At 32.7% G+C, this 20825-nt stretch overlaps 1 protein-coding gene across 2 annotated transcripts in view; it reads right to left on the minus strand.

The window, feature by feature from the left end:
- Positions 1-20825, minus strand: part of NCAM2 (neural cell adhesion molecule 2) — a 488709-nt gene that overhangs the window by 165312 nt on the left and 302572 nt on the right. For both annotated transcript variants that reach the window (XM_087418188.1, XM_087418189.1), the window contains exons 6-8: positions 11125-11242; positions 4138-4298; positions 1703-1848 (exon numbers count right to left, since the gene is read on the minus strand). In XM_087418188.1, coding sequence (XP_087274314.1) covers positions 1703-1848; positions 4138-4298; positions 11125-11242 — 425 coding nt within the window. The remainder of the gene's footprint in view (positions 1-1702; positions 1849-4137; positions 4299-11124; positions 11243-20825) is intronic.

A 20825-nucleotide genomic window follows, 5' to 3' on the forward strand; every position in this document is an offset into this window, starting at 1 on the left:
AAAAACTAGTTGATTATTTTCACAACTACTATAGAAGAAATTTCTGTACCTGGTTTTCAGTAGCCTGGGGCATAGAGTAGAGAATAAAATCTCATAGCCTTTTGGCTATTTGATAACTTTATTGATAAAATAACTGAATAAAATGGATCTCTCATTCTTGGTATACACATAAGGAAACATCTATTAAATGAAGAGTAAAACCTATCTTTGAAAAGAGAACTTTTAGGAATTTTACAGTAGAGAGGAAAATAATAAAAGCACGAGTTAGGAAAATGAAGGTCCAATCAATAAGGGCTTATAGACACGAAAATCACTACTCAAGTAATCTCGTCTAAAGAAATTTACTAAATTGACATGAAAACAATTACTTCCACTTTTATATATCTAATTGCTTTTTTGATAATTTTAAACAATTTGATGGAAATATTAACTTCTTTCAGATTTGGCAACTGTGCCATAGTAATATCTATGATTTTCTGTTAAGAAAATATTAAAGCTAACTCTATATCATTTCTCTGGGTTGCCAGAAGACTATAAATGTCATTCACATTTTAAAAACTTGATTTTCAACTTGCACACATAAAGTAAGTATATCAAAATAGTTTAAGTATTACCAAAAGAGATATACTCTCTTAAAAACGTCATCATGAAGAAGAAATGGGGCAAAGAAGGCTGATATATATGGGAATACATTCTTTCAAAAGATAAATAGTAAATGGATGGGGAGACGCCCATTTTGTCAATTTATGGATTTACCATATTGTTAAAAATGACATGATAAGTTGGAAGGATAGAGAGTGTATTTTGGATAAACTGATTTCAAATTTTTGTGCTACCTATATTGATAAGTCAAAGGTACTTACATTTTAGAAATCACTGACTTTTGCAGACATTGATTTAAATTAATGAAAGAGGATTAAAGGAAGTTGCTCTTTATCATTAAGAAGAGAAAAGCAATCTATAAGGTTAATCTTAAAGTCTTTACACATGTGAAAATGCCAATTCCATCACATCATTAATTCTCTTTTTTCCTTTCTGTTTCACTTTTGTCTATACTACTTGTAATTTTACACGCATTCTTATGAAAAATAACAACTATGAAAATCCATGGAGTGTAGTGACACACATGATAAAATTTAATTGATTTCTAAGTAACGTGAATACATTCTAATGAAAGGGCACCAATTTGCAGGGGAGCGGCATCTGCCATAATGCTGTATTTTGTTGTGCTTGTACTTATTTCTATTTATTAGATCCTAAATTATATGAAAGCAAAAACCAACTCTTCTACTATACAAAGACAATTCTAAAGAGTAAAGAGTTCAATGACATCCAGACTTCTGTGAATGAGAATTACTTTTCATTTTCACAGCACTGAGAGCAAGGGTTGAAATTGCAAGAAGGTATTTTATAGATTCAATGTATGCCAGAAGTCCATGTAAGCAAACTTTATACTAACAACCTAAGACTGTGCGACTTAATATTTAAGAAAAACATGTTTAAATATTACACTTTGACTTTTTTCTCCTCTGAATTTATTTTTAGGCTGCCTTTATAGTAGAGTACCTTTTTAAAAATTAAAACATTTATTGGATTCCTACAAGTTACTTGGTAAGTTGGAGTCCAATGTGAAATTTAATAATGTGCAAAACACTGAAAATACAATAATATTGGAAACCACTATACATTGAGTTGCTGTTACCTTATCTCCTTCGGAAAACGTGATGCCATCCACTGCTCTTTTCCAAGTGATTTCTGGAATAGGTTCCCCTTCCGCTTCACATATGAGTGTGACTTGACCATTCTCATGCGTGGTCTCATTTTTAAGCTGTATTATGTGAGGCTGTACTGTAAAGAATATATACATTACTCAATCTGTATTGGAGGAAAATATTACAATTTAGACTTAAAAGCCATGGTGGGCATTTAAGTCCATTTTCGTATGGTATGGAATTACTAACTTTGTATCAGTTATAGCAGTATGCTTTGCTTGATGGGTGTGGGGGGCAAAGAGAGTTGCAAAGTACAGGAGGAAAAACTTTAGAAAATAATTACCATTGATTATCCTTATAAAAATAATTTGAAGTGGTTTAGAAACCAACATACAAATTATAATTCCTTCCAAAATTTTGCCAATTTAAAAGCAACCTTATTATTATTTTGTTCTCTTAAAGCTATGAAGTTAAAATTTCCTCTTTTAAAGCCACATGTGTACATGTATGTGTGTGTATGTGGCATCCACTTATTTAGTGATTATCTCTTAAGCTTTAAAAATAATTTCACCAAAGAGGGAAATCGATGACTCTATCCTGAATATTTAGTAAGAATAATTACATACAATATTTAAAATATTTATAAAGTAAATATATATACATGTTATTTACTTGTATTATTCCAGTTGATTTATTTTGACCTCAATGTATCTTAATAATATTATTAGGTTCTATAGCTACTTACTTCTTTATAATTATGACTTCTATTAGAAAAATTATGTCTACTAATATCTTAATATTAAAAATTATATCTACCCACAAATTTACATAATACTACAGGACTTTATGTTTACAAATTCTGTATTTTCTACATTTCTTAAATTTTACTTGTTTGAACGTACAAGGGATAAGTCAGCACTTGTTATTTCGGTAATTACAACAGTGACGTAAAATGTAGTATCTCATGCATTATTTTCTATTCGACAGGATGAAAATATCAGAAACTTTGGTTTATAAATCTCTTTGTTGTCACTCACTGCCACCCTAATAAAAACAAGTAACTAAACAGTATTTCATATGAACCCCTTAAGGGAGATGAAGAATATCCAGTCTTTGGAATTATCTCAGACACTATCATCTCTAGTTAATTAATTTATTTTTATACTGAGTCATACTTATTTAATGTTGTAGGTGTTTAAGAGAACAATTTTTTTAAGTGGAGAATACTGCTAGAAAAAGTTAGGGGCTTTCTATAATGTCTAATAATTTTGTTTCTTTACTCTTCCCTCTATGTAAACAGTTTTCTCCTGGCTCTTAGCTTTGCTGACTTCTCATTGCTAAAGATTTCTGTGTCAACATAGCTAAACATTACCCTTCTGAGTAACTTGTCAACACCATGCTATACAAAATAATAGCCCTCTTTACCCAATACTATCTGATTTATCCAGTTTCACTTTCTTCTTAGAACCTCTTATTATTCCAATTTTATTTTAATATATTTTTGCATATTCCTTATTGTCTGTCTCACTCTACTAGAATATAAGCTAAGTGAAAATCTCTCTGGTTCATAAAATATTTCTATTACAGTGACCACAGGACGAGCTGGAAAAGGGCGTGTCCACATGTGAATTACCATTCATCTCTTGGTCTGTGTAGGCAGTACTGCCGCATCTGCCAACTGCAACCACTGGTCCTGCCTTCTCTTATAGAGTTCACCCTCCTTCCTTTCCCCTCTCTTTGTTGTGAAAGCATTTTGATAACCATGCTTATAAAAATAGAGAAAACATACTAAATATTAGTAGTGCGTGTAATTTTTAGTCTTCCACTTTTTAAAGAGAATAACCATAGTCCAAATATCCACCAGCAAATTGCTTTTCTTCTTGCAAACATAATGGAAGTTAAATCAATAATGTTAAAAAAAACAAATTACTAGTTCTCTATTCTCTATAAGTTCCCCAAAGAAAGCAATATGGCTCTTGGTAAATATGGAAGATATTTGTACTTCTTTTTAATTAAAAGGGAATATTTAATTATGGTTACAAGGTCAGTTTCCTAGTCTTATAGATGTGCCCTTTTGAAGTGTATTGAAAGTAAAACTGATCCCAATATGTGTCATTTAAAGATTTATGAAGATCAACCATATATATGAAAAACATAACAGATCCCAGGATGTATAATTTAAATGAATTTTCTTCCAGCCTCTGTTATGAGTCACCAAATATTTTACAAGAAATTACATGTGTAATTTCATGTAATTCTTACAATAATTCTATCTGATAAGTGTCATTGTAAAATATATTTTACAGTTGAGAAAACTGAGATTTAATTTTGAAAAGTTAAACAGCTCCTATGAGTGAAACAGTAGAATTTGTCTGAGAGCTCCCTCTGGACATCACAGTGTTAACCGCTATGCTATAATACTTACCAAAGACTTGGAGGAATGCCTGTTTTTCATCTTCTCCTGCCTTATTTGTGGCCCTGCAGACATAAGGTCCTCCATCACTATTGATAATGTTCCGGACAGTGAGTTCTGTATTGCTTGCTTTCAATATGTACTTTTCATTTTCTTCAATGAACTTTCCATTCCTAAAGAAGAAAACAGAGGTTGATCTTCATAAATCTGACTTCATAACACAGGAGCAGATCATACTCAACTATTTAATCTGTACTTGTTAGTCATTTCACAGCCACTATCATTGATAGACAAGGCTATATTCGAATCAAAAGTTTACTTTTAGTAGCATAGTAAAACAATGCATAAATATTAGAATTATGCTTGAAAGCCGTTTTGACTTTAGAGACAAGAATAACATTTGAGCTTTGTCGAAATCTGGACACTAATCTTAGACAACAAAAGCACATTGGTTCAATTTGCACTTTGATTATTAGCAAAAAAGTTTTATTTGCTGATTTTAATTCCATGCACACTTTTTATGTTGGTGAGTCAATATATATTTACTAACATGTTTATTTACTAGGTTCCTGAGACACATTTAAAAGAATTTCTATGGAAACATCCGTTAAAGAAGTTTCAAAGTAAATGCAACTTATATACATAATCAATTTATATTGCATATAAGTACTGCTAATAAAAGGGTAAGATGAAGGAATTATACGAAAATGCAGTTATTGAAATTATGCTGCATATGATGATTTAATTCATTAATGAGGAGATGAAAACATTTTTCTTAGACATAAATAATTTTTAGTACTTTCCAAGTTCTTTCTGGACTGAAATAGTCTTCATTCTTCTCCAATTCTAATTTTTGTTGTCTACTAAAACAATGTCTTTCAAACTTTTTTACAATAGCTTACAGTAAGAAATATTTTAAATATATTTAAATCTGAAATAATTTCTACAATTCCCCTTAATATGTGTGAAACCTTCTTACATTGTATGTTCTTTCCATTGTATTTTATTTTCATCTTCTCTTCTTCCTTCTTTGCTTTCTCCTCCTTTATTTCTCCTTCTCTACTTTTCTTATAATGGTGTTTTGGATGATTGATTTTTAAGACCCACTAATGTAAAAAGGTTAGAATCTGCCCTTAGGGGTGGGAGTATTTACTTGTCTATATGAGTTTAAATTAAAAAAATAAATCGCTAAAAGGATTACTAAAAATCTTTCCTAGAACGAAAATCAGTAATTCTCCAATACTCAAAATGATCTTTCCAGTGAATTCTGGTTCTGCTTTCTAGAAAGTACTGGCACATATCTTAATATAATCCTAATCCTTCTATGACTCAGTAACATCTGTTTTTACAGTTTCTACTGACATCTCTAAATATATCATGAAATGTGCAAAAGTTTCATGAGAGTGGAGTACAAAATTAGGCTTTATAAAATATTAATAGCAAATGTATATATAGTGCTCTGTACTTTTATGTTTTTTTCATATTTTTACTAATCAAATATTTACAAGAACTATAAATAATGACAACATTTCAGCATTTTTGTCTATAATTCAATGTATAGTAGGGCTTTCATCATAATTAGTGATACAATATGTTTCTTAATCTATTCAATGAAAAAGTATTCATTTGTTTCATCATCATCATCATCATTCAACAGAGGTTTCAGCAATTCGTGTCTTATAAAACACTTTCCCTATATTATTAACTTGGTTGATTACTCACAATTAGCCCATAGATGTGCATTTTCTCTCTTCATCTTCATTCACAGATCGGAGAACTAAATATTTAAGTATAATTTCCTCACCTCTCAATTCACAGATGAAGAAACTCAGTTTTACATAGTAATATAAGCAGTAGGTTAACTAAGTACTAGTCTTCTTTATGAAAAAAAGAGTTATTTCTCTACTTCATGTGAAATATTGTGCTAAATATTTGAGGTGTAGCAAATGAGTGAAACATGGTCACTTATCTTGAAGAATTCATAATCTGATTGGCAGTAATAGAGGGTAATATAGATCCCATTAATGCATTGATTCATAACTTTTTTGTGGGTGTTTTTTTTGGAGGTGGGCAAGGAGGGATCTTGTAGGAGATAGTAGGAGAGAAGAGAAAAGGAGATGGCTGGAATACTCTGGGAATTTTCATGGGAAAAAAAGCCATGATTTGGGCTTTGAACTGGATAGGTAGATCTTGAAGAATTTAAAGAAAATCAGTCTGTAAAGATTATGTTCCCTACAAGAGTCCAATTTAAAAATATCATTAAAGGATAATAACCAAGGTAATAGTTCTTAATAGCTCTCTCCCAACAAACCTGTTAGATAGAATATACTCATTGTTTTTCACAGTACATTTCTGTGGAATGCCAACGTCTGAAAAGACTCCCAAGATTCTGATGGAATTCCATGAGCCCGTCCTTTGAAACTCAAACCACTTCTCTAAGTCCCCCTCTTCCAGGCACAAGAAAATAGGAGTTAGGATTAGAGAATTAATGGAAACTATAAAGAAGGGAAGATAATTCCACTTTTGACCATAATGGAGTAGCAGGGACTATATTTACCCTCTCATTTTAAACAACACAAACCCTGGACACAGATTAAATGAGAGTTTTCAAACATTGGTCAACAAGTAGTGCATGGAGTGACCTCTGAGAACCACCATATCTTACTATCTGAAGAGAGATTCCAGGCTGCAGCTCAGAGATGGAGAACCCAAACAGAGCCAGGCAGTGTGTCTGAATTGGAACACAGAGTCTGCAGTTGGGGGAGGTTAAAGTGGCTAGAACTTGTGGGTCAAAAAATGTGACAAGAAAGAACTGCATAAGAAAGAGGACTGCAGAGATCTGCAGAGGTTTCCTAACCAATCTTTAACTGAGTACTAATCAGTGAGTGTATGCCAGTAAGGCTTTCCCAGATTAGTGAAAGAACCATCAAAAAAGATAAAGCACAACAATCCCAGAAACTCACAAAGTACCAGGAATAATTTGCATCCCAACCATCCAGAGTAGAAAGACCTCCTAACACACAAAGCATTGAGTTACCTCCTTAGAAGAATATTGCTTCAGTAATGGAGCCAAGTTATCCCTGGGTTGAAGATTATCCTGGATCCACCTAAAAAAGCCTAAAAGCCAATCTCAAAAAGATTAAACTTTCTCCAAGTAATTTAACTGCATCCAAAAACAAAAGAAAAAAATATGAAAATATCCAGCACCCCAAAAAACATAAAATTCTCAATGCCTGGCATCCAACAAAAAAATTACCAGGATAGTAAATAAGTAGGAAAATATGATCTATAACATGGAAAAAAAAAAATCGATCAAAAAAAACTCCAGAGGGCTGGCCCCGTGGCTTAGCGGTTAAGTGGGCGCGCTCCGCTGCTGGCGGCCCAGGTTCGGATCCCTGGCGCGCACCGACACACCGCTTCTCCAGCCATGCTGAGGCCACGTCCCACATACAGCAACGAGAAGGATGTGCAGCTATGACATACAACTATCTACTGGGGCTTTGGGGGAAAAAATAAATAAATAAATAAATAAAAGCTAAAAAAAAAAAAAAAACTCCAGAAATGATACAGATGACAGAATTAGCAGACAAGATCATTAAAATAGCTATTAGAATACATTCTACATTTTTAAGAAAGTAAAATATGAGCATGGTAAGAGAGGAATGGAAAACATAAGAAAGGCCACCATCAAACTGGCAGAGATAAAAAATAGAATAATGAAAAATACCCTGATGGGATTAAGATCAGATTAGACATTACAGAATAAAAAATCAGTGAATTTGAAGACATTGCAATATAAATTAGTGAACTTGAAGACACTGCAAGTTGAAAACTGAGAGAAAAGGACTGAAAGTTCTATCTGGTATCATTTTCTTTATTTGTAAACAAAGTCCTTAAATAACTCTTACAGTACTGATTTGATATATATAAATGTTTAAACACATAACAAAAAGCTTCAAAACATACGAAACAGAAAAGAGAGAACTGAGCCTAGAAATAGAAGATAGTTGGAAAATCAGTAAAGATATAAATGATGTGAACAATACTATTAACCAAGTTGATCTATTTGATATTTAGAGAATATTCCATACAACAGTGGAACACATATTCTTTTCACATGCACACAGAACATTTAAAAATATAGACCATAAAATGAGACTCAATGCGTTCAAAATTGATATTTTATGGAGTGTTTCCTCACAACTAAGGAATTTAGTTAAAAATCAGTGGTAGAAATATATATGAAATATATCCAAATATTTGGACACAAATAAACATACTTCTAAATAATCAATATCAAAAATAACATTACAAGAAAAAATTTTAGAAAATGTTTGAACTGAGCAATAATTAAAACACGATGTATCAAAATTAGTAAGGTGCAATTAAAGCAATGTTTAACAAGAAAAAATACATGATTATATTGGAAAAGTATAAATTGTTAAAATCAATGACATAAGTATCCACTTTAAGCAAAACAGAACAGAAAATTAAATATAAAGTAAACAGAAGGAAGACACTAATAAAAATAAGAGCAGAAAGTCAATGAAATAGGAAATAGAAAAACAAAAGAGAAAATAATTGAAACCAAAAGCTGGTAATTGAAAAGATCATTATATTCATAAACCTACATCTAGACTGATCAGGATGAAAAAGTAGAACAAATAACTAGTTATCAGGTTATCAGGATGAAGGAGGGAAGATCAGTATAGATAACACAAATATTAAAAGTATAACAAGAGAATACCGTAAATGACTTTATGACAGTCAATACAACTTAAGTGAAATGGAAAAATGCCTGGAATGATATAAAGCACCAAAGACCACTAAAGAAAAAGACATTGCCTGAATAGATCTATATCTATGAAAGAGCTTGAATTTGTAGTTAAACCTTTACACAAGAATAGTCCTGTCACAAATTGTTTCACTGGAAATTTTTCCAAACATTTAAGAAAGAAATAAGTATTATATACAAACTCTACCAGAAAACAGAAGAGGAGGAAACACCTCCTTATTTATTCTATGAGACCAGTATTGCCCTAATCCCAAACAAGTCAAGAACAAGAAGGCAACAAAACTCATTCATAACCATGAACGCAACTATTTTAACAAATTATTAACATATTGATTTTGACAAAACATAAAAAGAATAATATATGATAAAGTGAGTTTAAGCCAAGAAATGCGAGGTTGTTTTAACATTTGAAAATCAATGGAATTCACCAATTTAATGGATTAACAATAAAAATTCATATGTTATTCTCAATAGACATAGAAGAAGCATTTGAATGGAAATGAAGAGAAAGTTGCTGTTTTTACTCCCTCCTTGGCTTCCATGTCACCACGTGTTCCTGGTTCTCTTTGTGAAAATTTCTTATTTTTCCTTGATGTTTTGTCCTTAACTATCTTCTTTTTTTTTTTTTTTTTGGCTGAGGAAGATTTGCCATGAGCTAACATCTGTTGCCAGTCTTCCTCTATTTTGTATGCGAGCCGCCATCACAGCATGGCCACTGATAGACAAGTGGTGTATAGGTCCATGCCCGGGAACTGAACCGAGGCCGCTAAAGCAGAGCATGCCAAATTTAACCACTAGGCCACTGGGGCTGGCTCTCAACTATCTTCTTCACTGGCTTCACTCATATCCCTTGGAGATATTGTCTCTATGCAACAGGTAGTCTGGATCTTTCTCTCTGGGCTGCTGCCCTACATTCCCTAATGGTTACAGATTTTTTTTTCACAAAGATAACATGTCTATATCTACAGATAAATATATCAAAATAAAAACTTCCCTCTGATACAAATTTTACCTCTGTTAATGTCACTACAACATGCTCCCATTCTCTCATTACATATATAATATATATAACAATTAGATCTAATATTGACTGTTAAGGATATATATACTAGAAACCAGAAGTCTCTGAGATACATGATAATTATTTGGTGTGAATATGTTAATTCTTGATGTGTAATCCCTTTAAAAATACCAACAGTGTGTCACAAAGCGATTAATGTTTGCAAAGAACATCTAAAAACCTTTGGTTGAAGAAATACCTTATTTATTGCTACCTGCTATATTAAATGGATAAATAAAGGTTTGAAACTGGAAGATAATATCAGTAAATGCTCAGAAAGTAAGAAAAAAATAGTTCTGAATTTCAAATATTCTTCTTAATATAGTTTTTTTAAAAAGCCTAATCCTCACTATGGACTCTTTTGCCAACTTGAGTATATTTTTGGTAATTGTTTTCTTATGATTATTCTTATACTATATCGTTTATGAAGTGTTGAAGTGATTCTATAAATATTCGTAGCTATGTTTGAGTAGTAACCTGAATTAATAACAAATATATATTTACAAGATTGTCCATTTTTAAACTTTCATTGTCTCCCTTTTAATGGTTCGAGCCATAACCTAAAGGAATGGAATATTTTGATATTTGTTTGATGTTAAAGGAAATCAAATAACATTTAAAAATTCTAAAAAAATATAAAAATGAACTGTCAAACAATAGATTTAGAATAGACAATTTATTCATTTGATGAAGTAAACTTTTTAAAAATGACATTCAAGTTATGGAAATTTAACTCTACATAATTAGCTTTTTTTCTATAATAATATGGTATACAAAAAATACACATATTCTAATGAATATGATTTTGTACACATATAATAGTGGTGCTATCAATACTAGGATTCTTATTTCTGGATACTCTCTAGTAGTAACAATAAAACCGTTGAATCAGTCACAAGGCTTCTGGGCCAATTTTGGCCAGAAACATACCTTAAAGACAGCATGACCAGGACTATTGATGAGGCTGTGACTTAGGTTAAATCACTCTGTTGATCCCTTTAACAATTTAATCTAACCAACCTATCTGAAAACAAAAGCATTATAACTTTTAATGAAATTCAGAAACAATGCTTTCCTTCTTGACAAAATGATAAGATCACAAATGTTTTTCCAGGAGCTTGAAGGATGTGGGTGCATAACCTACCTATACCAGGAGATGGTGGGCTCAGGAGAGCCAGAAGCCCTACAGGATAATGTCATCTCTTCTCCTCTCTCTGCTGTGGCATTAAAGGATTTCTGAGACATTGTGATTGCAGGCGGCACTGAAAAAGAGATGAACATAGATTAAATAGATTTGAAAAACATTTCACCAACAACACTGGGACTTTTTTAATACCACATTTTTTTTTTTTTTAATGCTAAGCTTTAAAACTTGATAGTTCACTTCTGTACTTATGTCAATAGAACTGATTTGGTTGCATAATAAAATGACTTTAAAATCACTGATCTGCCTTCTAATGTACAATAATTAGATAATTCACTATAATGCTATTTTACTATTTTTAATCTATCAAACTTGACTAAACGATAAACTAGACACTTTCGCAAAATATATACAGTTTTATGAAATATTTCTCAGGAAAAGACAGACAATACCACCCTCACTTCCATCAATACTGAGATCTACTTGGAGCATAAATGGACTTCCTATTTGGGTTCTCATCCGTATGTGTAATTCTATAAGCAATCATTCACTGTTTCTAGACAGGGCTTTCAAATTAAGTGTCACACCATAATGTTCTCTCTGATTAACTGCACTTAATTTCTTCAAACAACTATAGAATATTTTATGAAGAGAAACTGCTCAAGCCCTAGAGAGTATGAAATAGATTTTCACGAACAATTCAATTTTAAAATTAAGCTTCCCCAATTTCTAACTAATTACACTGCAAAAACTGTCTCCGTTGCACACTTTGGACATGTTGAAACTGTTACTGAAATGCACTGTTTGCAATAAACAAATCAATAACATCCACAACAGAAGCTAAATTTCAAAGTACAGCATAAATTTTGATTTAATGCACACTTTTATGATTTTCAACTAAATATGACAAATGATATTTCTTTTTTTTTTTTTTTTATAATTCAAGGAGTTTTAATAAATTTATACACATCCGTGTAACCTCTACCCCAATCGAGATATGGAAAATTCCTTCGTGCTCTTTCCCAGTCCATCTGTACCCCACCCCCTCATTGGCAACCATTCTTCTAACTTCTGTCACGGCAGATTAGTTTTGCCTATTCTTGAACTTCGTATAAATGGAATCATATGATATATACTCTTTTGTCCATATTTGTGTGGGTTTATTTTTGAACTCGCTAGTCTGCATCTTTAATCTGTCTATCTTCACACCAATACCATTCTGTCTTAGTTATTGTAACTTTATGTAAGTCTTGAGTTCAGATTATATGACACCTTCATCTTTGTTATTCAAAAATATTTTGGCTAACCTAGGTATTTTGCCTTTCGATATAAGTTTCAGAATCAACTTGCCAACTTCTACCAAAAAAGTCTGTTGGGATTGTGAATGTGATTGTAATTGCATTGAATTTATAGATCAATTTTAGGGAAAATTGACTCTTAGCAATATTCAGTCTTCTAATCCATGAACATAATACACTTTTGCATTTACTGAGATCTTCTTAAATTTCTTTCAACAATGTTTTGTAGTTATTTTAGAGGTTTTGCATGTCTTTTATTAAATATGTTGCTAAGCATTTTATAATTTTGATACTGTTATGAATGAGATTTAAAATTTTTCATTCTCAGTTTTTGCTTCTGTTATATATATAATTGATTTTGTATATTGACCTTGTCTATTGAAACTTTGATAAATTTACTTATTAGCTCTAGTAGATTTTTTAGATTCCATGGGGTTTTCTATGTAATCAATCATGTCATCTGTAAATAGAAACAGTTTTGCTTTTCCTTTCCAATATTTATACTTTCTATGTCCATTGTTGCCTTACTACACTTGTTTCGACTTCCAAAACAGTTTTGAAAAAAAGTGAGAGTAGACATATTTGCCTTGCTCCTGATCTTAAATGTAAAGTGATATTTCTAAAATTAATTACATTAATATATTTATGTTTCACATATTCTAAACAACATGACTAGATAGGCATTTAGAAGTGTGATTTTAATTAAATATCTACAATAACATTCAGGTCAGCGTTGATGCTGCATTATCGCCATTGACGGTGGGGAAAGGAACTGATATGTATCTTAGTAATTAAGCACAATAAATCAAGTTTCTGCCTTTATGAATTTAAATACAAAGGGCATTATCTGACATGTTGTCTCTAAAGTAACATAATAATTACTAGTATTACAATAGGATGGATTTTTTTCAGCTATTAACTTTGCATTTTAAGTATATTGAAATTTGACTTTTTATTTTTTTTAATTTTTTTGTGTGTGTGAGGAAGATCAGCCCTGAGCTAACATCCATGCTAATCCTTCTCTTTTTGCTGAGGAAGACCGGCTCTGAGCCAACATCCATTGCCAATCCTCCTCCTTTTTGTTTTCTCCCCAAAGCCCCAGTAGATAGTTGCACGTCATAGTTGCACATCCTTCCAGTTGCTGTATGTGGGACGTGGCCTCAGCATGGCTGGAGAAGTGGTGCGTCGGTTCGCGCCCGGGATCTGAACCCGGGCCACCAGTAGCGGAGCGCGCACACTTAACCGCTAAGCCACGGGGCCGGCCCATGAAATTTGACTTTCTGTATCCTGTTTCCCTCTTTTATAATTATGGAAAATAACATTTTAATCAAAATTTATTGGTTTTCCTTTTGTTATTTTAAATGTAGTTGCAAGAACACTATGACTATTTTTTATTACAACAATACAGGTTTTTAACCCAATAGAGAATTATAATGAAAATGAACTCTTTAATAAAAATTCTCTCTATAGACAAGTATTTGTGTAAATAGAAACATTTCCAAACGGAGAACCACATGCTCCAGTTCTTATCTTGTTACCATTACTAACCCAAAAAACTTATTTTTTCTTTAACATAATTTTCTTTTCTATAAAGTGAACTGAATATGCTGGATGATCTCTAAGAATTGGCAAAAATCTTTATGTTTTATGATACATTGACTGAATGAAATATGTGTTCTTACAGTATAGACTAGCAGAACAATATTAATATTGCATAGTTAATACTTTGTGGAATAATTCCAGAACTATTCTGAAGAATAATAGCATCAAAATCTGCAGAGGTGTTCACTAGTTCAGATGCCAAGATGTTAAGCGGGCTTGTTAGCTACAGTTTTAGACGATAGAGCATTTCTATTACTTTATTGGTTCTGAATTAGCTACTGAGTTGGATTAAATAATTTTAAAAGGGATTACAATTATATTTCATCCAAATTTCTTTTTCTCTCATAAGACTCACATCTACTTTAACTTTTTAAAAATACTTTTTTCATATTTGACTATATCTGAAACATCTAGTTTTAATAACATTACAAAGATTTATATTCTGCATATGTTAAGTAGTCAATGTTTTTCTGGTAAGTTTCTGTTTTCATTCTTTTTTTTTGCAGGGAAAGATTCACCCTGAGCTAACATCTGTTGCCAATCTTCCTCTCTTTTTTTCCCCTCCCCAAAGCCACAGTGCATGATTGTATATCCTAGTTGTAAGTCCTTCTAGTTTTTCTATGTGAGCCATCAGCATGGCATGGCAACTGACAGACAAGTGGTATGGTTCTGTGACTGGGAATCAAGCCTGGGCCACTGAAGCGGTGAGAGTGCCAAACTTTAACCACTAGGCCATTAGGGCTGGCTCTCTGTTTTCACTCTCTAGCTTTAAGAAACATGAAGATGTGTAGAAAATTAACTCTATAACTCTCACCTACATGGAGGCTTTGTTCCACCTTTACGTTATAATTTCCTCACTGGCATCTTGGGTATCAAAGATACCACTAATTTGACAGCTTAATTCTCTTTCATCAATAATGGGATCCAGCAATTCCATATGTCTTCTGTGTCTTGCAGTCTTCCTCCATCCACTTCCCCTCAAATATTTCTCAGAAGATGAAGAAAATGGTACTAACCATGGAATACTCATGTGGTTCAGTTTAACCAGCACCAATAATTCCTCCAAATTTATTCAGGATAAGGATAATAAGCCCCCTCTACCATTGTCAGGAAAGCTACTCTTGTAATTCATTGATTATTCAGATCTGATCTAAATATATATCATCAAATAAATTCACATGTAGATCCTCTATCTGGCAGAGGACTGCTAAACATAAGATTCAAAGTCCTTACTTGTTTACTTTTCCTTGTTTTTATTTTTAAGGCTGTGTGACACTTAGAAATTAACATAAAGGAGGATTTGGGGAAGACTGCAGAGCAGAAAGCACCAGGCATCTGTCTCCTCATCTAGACAACAATTACACTGGCAGAATCTGTCTGATGTAATGATCTCAGAACTCTGGAGTCTATTGAAGGCTTGCAGCTCCCATGGGAAGATATGGAAGGTAAATTGCAAGCAAGATCGCAAAGAGATATCTGAACGTCCATGTCCATTGCAGCATTATTCACAATATTTAAAAAGTGGAAGCAACCCAAATGTCCATGGATGAATGAATGGATAAGCAACATGTGGTGTATGCATAAAATGGAATATTATTCAGCCTTAAAAAGAAAGGAAATTCTGACATATGCTACAACATAGATGAACCTTGAGGAAGATGATGCTAAGTGAAATAAACCAGTTATAGCAAGACAAATATTCTGTGATTCTAATTATTATGTAGTTAGAGTAGTCAAAATTATAGAGACAGAAAGTGGAATGGTGGTTGCTAGGGGCTGATGGGAGGAGGGGATAAGGAGTTATTGTTAAATGAGTATAGAGTTTCAATTTTGCAAGATGAAAGAGTTATGGAGATAGATGGTGGTGAATGTTGCACAACATTATGAATGTATTTAATATCACTTAACGGTACACTTAAAAATTGTTAAGATGGTAAATTGTATGTTATGTGTATTTTACCACAATAAAAAATAAAAAAAGGAAGGGCATATAAACTTAGTCCCTGGCCAAGAGAATAGATGGGCCAGGTTAACACTAAAGTTCCCTTTTAGTTTTACATTGTGTTATTCTCAGCCTATATGAAAAGTAATTTTGTTTCTTTCCATGATTTCATTAACACATGGTTCTTTCTATTGCATATAAACATCGAAGAGAGAAAGAATGAAACAACGGGTACACCACATTCGCTAATCTGATTCATATTACTCCAAGATGCTAGAAAACTGCAATTTTTTCAGTTTAATTGTTAAGACTCCTTTGATAAGGAAGCAAGTATCTTCATTTTGCAACTTACCTCTAGCAATTTTTCATATACTTAATTGCTTATAATATTAGGTAATAAAAAATGATTGGTATTTTAATATTACATAGACTCTATGCAATGAGATACTTAAATCACGTACAATGTATTCTCATCACGATTTTGATCATTTGATTATTACTTTGCAGTAGTCATATTAGGCATCAATGATGTCACTTGTACGTTGTTTTTTCTTTATTTGTTTTTTTTTATTGTTTGTTTTGCCCTTCACTACTGCCTCATATGCTATTACATCATTTAACACTTTTCAATTTTCATGAATATCGATTTTGGTTACTCACAATAATCCTTCATTTCACTTTTATGAGGATGGTCAATTTAAAGTGCTATTTAATAGGAATAAATTTTTTTGGAACTCAAAACACATACAAAATTTAAATACAAAATATCCAATGATTGACACAAACAAAAGCTAATTAATTGTGTAATTTATTTTGAAAGAAAATCTAGCTCATTGGTTAGAGTAAACTAAATGCACATAGTAGGCAGGTCTTTTCAAATAAATGTAGTCATTTCCAATCTTGAGTGTCAGCATACTTAGTATTCCTGCCTTGCTACAGAATCTAATCAATATTTTTTTACGTATTTGCTTGAGAATTGGTAACTATTTGGCAGGCATCTTCCATATACTTGTTCCTAATTTGTGAATACAGTAAAGTACTAACATAATTACAATTATCTGTTGAGTGTTGAGTTTTAAAATCAAACCTGCCTGAGAAAAACAATAAGAGTTTATTTGATACTATCAGATTGCAAGATAGTGAGGATCAAATTGGCCCATTATGTTGCTTTAAAAAAAATTCAAGAGAAAAGTTTCCACTGGCATCTCAAATTCCATTCTTAGTGAACTCTAATATGAAAGAAATTTAGGCAAATAAATATTGTCTTCAGTGGACAACAAGTATAAAAGCAAGGAGAGAATGTAAATTGAAGCTTTGTTGCTTTATCATTATTTTGATTTTCTGTATTTTCCAAGTTTTTGCCAAATAAATCTGATTTTTATGTTCTTCTAATTTGACTTTTTAAAACAGATTACATTCACAGGTTTAAAATAAAATGAAATAAAAAGACACAGAATTGTTGACCTTACCCATTCCTCATTAACCACTTGTATTTCTTTATGCAAACATTAACACATATTTTTATTATGTTTCCTTCTTCCTTTTACAAAAATATACCCTTTTCTGTACCACGCTTCTTTTCTCAAATTAACATACACGTTACTATGTAGAGAAATTCCTCACTCTTGCTCAACTTGCACAGTCTTCTATTCTGTGGATAAACCATTGGGCATGTATTAAGTCACTTGTAGATGTCCAAATATTTATCTATTACAATTGTTATCTACTGCAATCAATGTTCTAGTTAATTATTCAGAAGTAAAATTGATATGACAAAGAGTAAATGAATATATAATTTTGATTGAAGAAGACTAAATCAGATATTTCAAATTGCTCTGAGAGGTCATTATGCAATTTTCTACTCCAACTATGGATTATTTTTATAAACAGAAATATAAATGAACATATAAGGAAATAAAATATTAAAATTGAAGTAAATAATTTTCATATAATTTCCTAAAGCTAATTCATAGCTGAACATTTATAACCATTATAACCCAAATATAAAATACATGTTAAAAAAAGCCAAGTGAAAAGTTACAGGTGGAAGTATGGAAAACACTACTTTGACTTTCTTTTTGTTTCCACTGTAAGAGGTGATAATTAAGTAAAAGACCAAAGTTAATATGGAAGATCCTTCAGGTCAGAAAAAAAAGTCCAAAAGTTTTAGACTTCTTGAGCGATAATTTCACCATTAAGCATGGCCACGTTTATGCTTTTTCAGAGTACATTCTATGATTAACAATTTTCTATAGCCGAGGTCTTCCGAGTGTGTCTCAAGGACCCTAGAGCTCCCCGACACACATTCAGGGGGTCTATGAAGCCCTCCCTTTTCCAACCACATATCTTTGAGGATGGATTTTCTCAGATTCAAAAAGATATCATAGAAGATTGAATGCAGCAACTGATATAAGAATCTGCTTGTCTTCTGTTAAGGCACATTAGAGAAACTTGCAAAAATGTACAAAGAAGAAGCCACTCTTTCACTATTTTTTCAAATTGTAATTATTTTTCATACATATGCTATTTAGATTAGCATACTTATTATTTTTGACAAATTAATAAATTAACATTTTAAAATTTAAATGAATTAATCAAATCTTTTCAAAACTTCTCAGTTTCAATGTCTACTGTGATCTCAAGTATGACCCACATGAACAAAACTTTGGGGGATCCTTAATAATTTTAGAAGGGTAAAGAGTTCCTAAGGCAAAACATTTTGAGATCATCTGGGGTTCAAAACGAGGTAGAACACAAATTGGTAATCCATATTAGCATTTAAAGAGAAGTCTAATTAAACTGCCCCCCAAAATAATAATTTAAAATAAAAGCCATAGCATATGTTTAAAATTAACGTAAATGTATAAGGTTTCAGAATATATTCCTAGAGAGTTAGCAATGATCACTTTTGAGAAATTCTGGAAAAATGAATCTGTCAGGAAGTGTGGTGAGTTGGAGGATTTCAGGACTGATGGAAGAAACAGACTTCACTACAAGGTGGCAGCAGTACACAGCAGGCTTTATTTGGATGGTGTTTGGGTTGCATAAGAGGGTAAGTTCTTCAGGCAGGAGACCTTCCATAGACAGTGTGCAGGGACCACCATCCAGAAGGGGAGGAGTGCCAGGGAACTCCTGGGAGAGAGGGAAATCTGAGAGGTGGGTTTATGGGTCTAGATAGATGATGTCACTCAGCAGCATAGCACAGAGCACTCAGTTGGAGAGGGGTCTTGCATAGGCCCAGAGTTTGTCTTAGCTATGGCTAGCAGAAGGTGGGTGCACTTTTGCAGGGTATGCAATGCCAGATTATTCCAAATAGTTAAAAATATGCTTATTTGGGCTACACTGAAAACAATTGGATGTGTAAAATTTTGAATTTAGTGCAAGTGAGGTTTTGAGCTAATGGTCTCAGCTTACTGTGAAGAAGAAAACATAAGGAGTAATATACAGGGGGCTTTCTTTGGCTCATTTATGTAACAGGAATGCAGGTTATGTTGGATGATGATGGAGATGTTGGGGAGAAAGGGTTATCTTCGTACTAAAAATTGATCAGTTTTCTATAATATCTGAATAGATGCCAGAACAAATCATCAAATGATCATATAGCTCATAATTTGGGGGAAGCTATTATTACACGTTTTTTAAAACCACAAATTTTGTGGGCCAGCCCTGTGGCTTAGCGGTTAAGTGTGCACGCTCTGCTACTGGTGGCCCGGCTTAGGATCCCGGGCGCACACCGATGCACCGCTTGTCCAGCCATGCTGAGGCGGTGTCCCACATACAGCAACTAGAAGGATGTGCAATTATGACATACAACTATCTACTGGGGCTTTGGGGAGAAAAAGAGAAAAAAAGGAGGAGGATTGGCAATAGATGTTAGCTTAGGGCCCGTCTTCCTCAGCAAAAAGAGGAGGATTGGCATGGATGTTAGCTCAGGGCTGATCTTCCTCACAAAAAAAAAAAAAAAAAAGCACAAATTTTGTAAGACCAACATAATTTCCACCTGTGATAGACTGCCAGAAACACAGAAGCGTTCTAGCCTCTTTTCTTTTTTTCCCTATAAGTTCTTTAATTTTGCCCCATTAACTATGTTAGATATATATGTTCTTAACTACACTACTGTCAAGTCAATAAGTAGCCTGAGCTTATTCTAAAGTATGATGTAATGTTCAGAGTCACACTGGAGTGATAAATTGAGTATCAATAAAAAGTGAACTGCTGTAAATCATTTCAGTTAATGATCTTTATTAATTCCTTCAAGTTAAAAAAAAAGAGGGAAAAACCTGATCATATACATGTCAACAAGTTTAAAAATATTACAGAGTTCCAGTTCTGGGTAAATTGAAGCAACCCTACTCCATCCTGTCTCTGTCGCTTAATTTGTCTATAATACTTGGACAGAATGCATGAAAAATCTGTCTGAGGACCCTGAAATGTAAATAGTAGCAGACATATTGCTACTAGAAAAATATCAGAATTTGAAATACTACAAGACAATCTGTGAGAGAACCATTTTTTTTTTCATCAGAACCCCTTGGCCTGAACTGAAGTCAGCCCAAAACCCAGAAGTGGGTTTAGCATAATACCCTCAAGGCCCATCCACGTTGCTGCAAAAGGGCAGATTTTGTCTTTTTTATGGCTGAGTAGTATTCCATTGTGTGTGTGTGTGTGTGTGTGTGCGTGTGTGTGTTTATACCATATCTTCTTTATCCATTCAATAAGTGAAATGGAGAAAGACAATAATCATATGACTTCACTCATATGTGGAAGATAAACAAACAAACAAACACATAGATAGGGAGAACAGATTGGTGGTTACAGAGGGGAAGTAGGATGGGGGAGGGTGAAAGTGGTAAAAGGGC

The sequence above is a fragment of the Ceratotherium simum genome, chromosome 27, assembly GCF_057802395.1.
Source record: "Ceratotherium simum simum isolate JZ-2026a chromosome 27, ASM5780239v1, whole genome shotgun sequence".
Lineage (NCBI taxonomy): Eukaryota > Metazoa > Chordata > Mammalia > Perissodactyla > Rhinocerotidae > Ceratotherium > Ceratotherium simum.